Here is a 1,994-nt window from a genome sequence, read left to right as displayed (position 1 = left end):
TTAAAGGGAACTTTTACCTCAAATTTGAACCACTCTGAGTTCCACTGTGGATTGAGGGATTTGGGACAGACATCGGTTTTGAAAGTTGTGTTTCCAAACTTAACCTGGGGAAACAAAAAGACACAAGACACATATTTTAAACGCTTAATCGTGATATAACGACGATGTCTTGCTGTTCAAGCTTCACTCACCTCTACAAAAGCATCAGTAAGATCACTGGCTCTGTCCATCACAGGCAAGTGGCGCCCTGCCACAATTTTGGCCTTTAGTTTTCCAGGCATGATTCAACTGTAAGTTGATCTGTAAACAAACAAAACAACAACAACACAAATAAATGCATTTCAGCTACAGTAATCAACGCTGCTGTCACTAACAACAGTGTAGACTGAAGAGTGGGGCTCTTAATTAACGTGGGCATATGTTGTTGACAGTGTGAAGAGCCCCTTACCCTATTTACATGCTTCAAGCTAATAAACTAGCTTCCCTCAGCCGTACACGAATTTAACGTTTCTATCTGAACTCTTAACTCATCGACTCAGTTCAAAGTTATCTATTAAAATACCGTCTATGAGCACGACAGCAACTATTGGTCAGCTAGCCTAGATTATGTTAGCAAAGCAAGGCTAGCGAGAAAAGCCACTTAGGTTAACTGCATTGCAGTCACAATCTCCTTAGCTCTACCTGATCGGCCATGTTTTTACCATCATACAGCAAAGCCACCACCCATATAACAACAACACTATCTCCCGCTACTCCCTGCGCAAACATTATCATCCTTACCAGTGCTGTAATATCAAAAGACAGCTGTCAAGGCGGCAGCAGGCTCTTTTAACTCGGTCATTACTGTTGACAGCCCACCGCTCGTCTGACCTCCGTGTCTCTCCCATAACACGAGTCGTTAGTTCCCAGTACACCAAACAGGAAAGTGCCGTTCAAGTTAGAAATATGTTCACCAGCCGATATTACGGCTAAAGTAGGTAGATACGCGGCTGTACGGGCGTCGTTAGGACCGAGTTGTCGAGTCATTACACATGTCGCTGGTTAGCGCGTAAGGGTTAGCCATGAATGAGTACTCAGCATTCAGAGCGTTAAAGCGTGTGCCGCCTTCCCGGACACCTCGTAAGCTCGTACTTACGTTTGAAACGCTACACTGATGTTCCTCCGGTTTGAAAAAAAATAATTTTTGGATAACAACTCTCGTTGGTAACATTTGATAAATATGTAGATAGGCTAGAAACAGATGTTGGTCCGTTTCGCCGTATGTTACGTAGGTACATACTCGGATGAAAGCCAGTATTCCGACGCTACCCTAAATGCAGCGTTTGTCTGGGGACATGCGCAATGTTAACAAGGTGACACTAGTTGTAGGAAGCATGTATTCGCCTTTTGATATAGCTAGATGTAAGGCCTTTAAATATGTTGTGTACAGTGGTATTAGTCAGTTATGTATAATAATATTAATATTTAGAGTAAATCTTTCATTTGGTTTGTTTTATGTATTTATTCCCATGATACAGACATGGAAAAGTGTGTGGATTTTATATTTTTACAACAAAAAAACAGGGTGGTGGCTGAGGCCTGTTTGTCACAAAATACTGAGCATTGTGCCAGGTGGATTTGTCTGAATTAAATCACAGAGCCCACAGCTTGTCACCTCAGTATGGGGGAAGCGAGACCATAGGTTGGTATTTTTGGTCTGTACGTATCTGTGAAGACAAATGTCTGTGCCATCCCTGGAACTATGCAGAGGGAGTCATCACTCAAGATTAAGTTACACATGTATGACCATCACGTCTTAATAATGACCTCTTTTCACCTGGGCCATTTTAAAGGTTATATTTTCCCCACATAGCTGTTTAACATAGTTTCTTGTTCATTACAATATGTGAAATATAATAAATAATTGCAAAAGGACAGAAAGATGACAAGGGAGTGTTTGATCCCAAAATAGTGCAAAAGTTGCATGCAGTTGGGGACTACACTGAACCTGCCAC

The 1,994-nt window shown here is 41.8% G+C and overlaps 1 protein-coding gene across 22 annotated transcripts in view; it reads right to left on the bottom strand.

Moving 5' to 3' along the window:
* Positions 1-1,099, bottom strand: part of c2cd5 (C2 calcium dependent domain containing 5) — a 21,517-nt gene extending 20,418 nt beyond the window's left edge. For 15 of the 22 annotated variants that reach the window (XM_035665587.1, XM_035665592.1, XM_035665600.1 and 12 more), the window contains exons 1-3: positions 781-1,097; positions 192-300; positions 18-104 (exon numbers count right to left, since the gene is read on the bottom strand). In XM_035665587.1, coding sequence (XP_035521480.1) covers positions 18-104; positions 192-281 — 177 coding nt within the window. In that variant the 5' untranslated portion in view covers positions 282-300; positions 781-1,097. Of the gene's footprint in view, positions 1-17; positions 105-191; positions 301-780 lie in introns of all 22 variants that reach the window. The other 7 variants (XM_035665586.1, XM_035665588.1, XM_035665589.1 and 4 more) reach the window with 2 other exon arrangements.
* Positions 1,100-1,994: the final 895 nt, after the last annotated feature.

The sequence above is a fragment of the Morone saxatilis genome, unplaced genomic scaffold, assembly GCF_004916995.1.
Source record: "Morone saxatilis isolate NCDOM2014 unplaced genomic scaffold, NCSU_SB_2.0 Contig2, whole genome shotgun sequence".
In the NCBI taxonomy this organism is placed as follows: domain Eukaryota; kingdom Metazoa; phylum Chordata; class Actinopteri; family Moronidae; genus Morone; species Morone saxatilis.
This window is presented reverse-complemented; position numbering and strand designations above follow the sequence as displayed.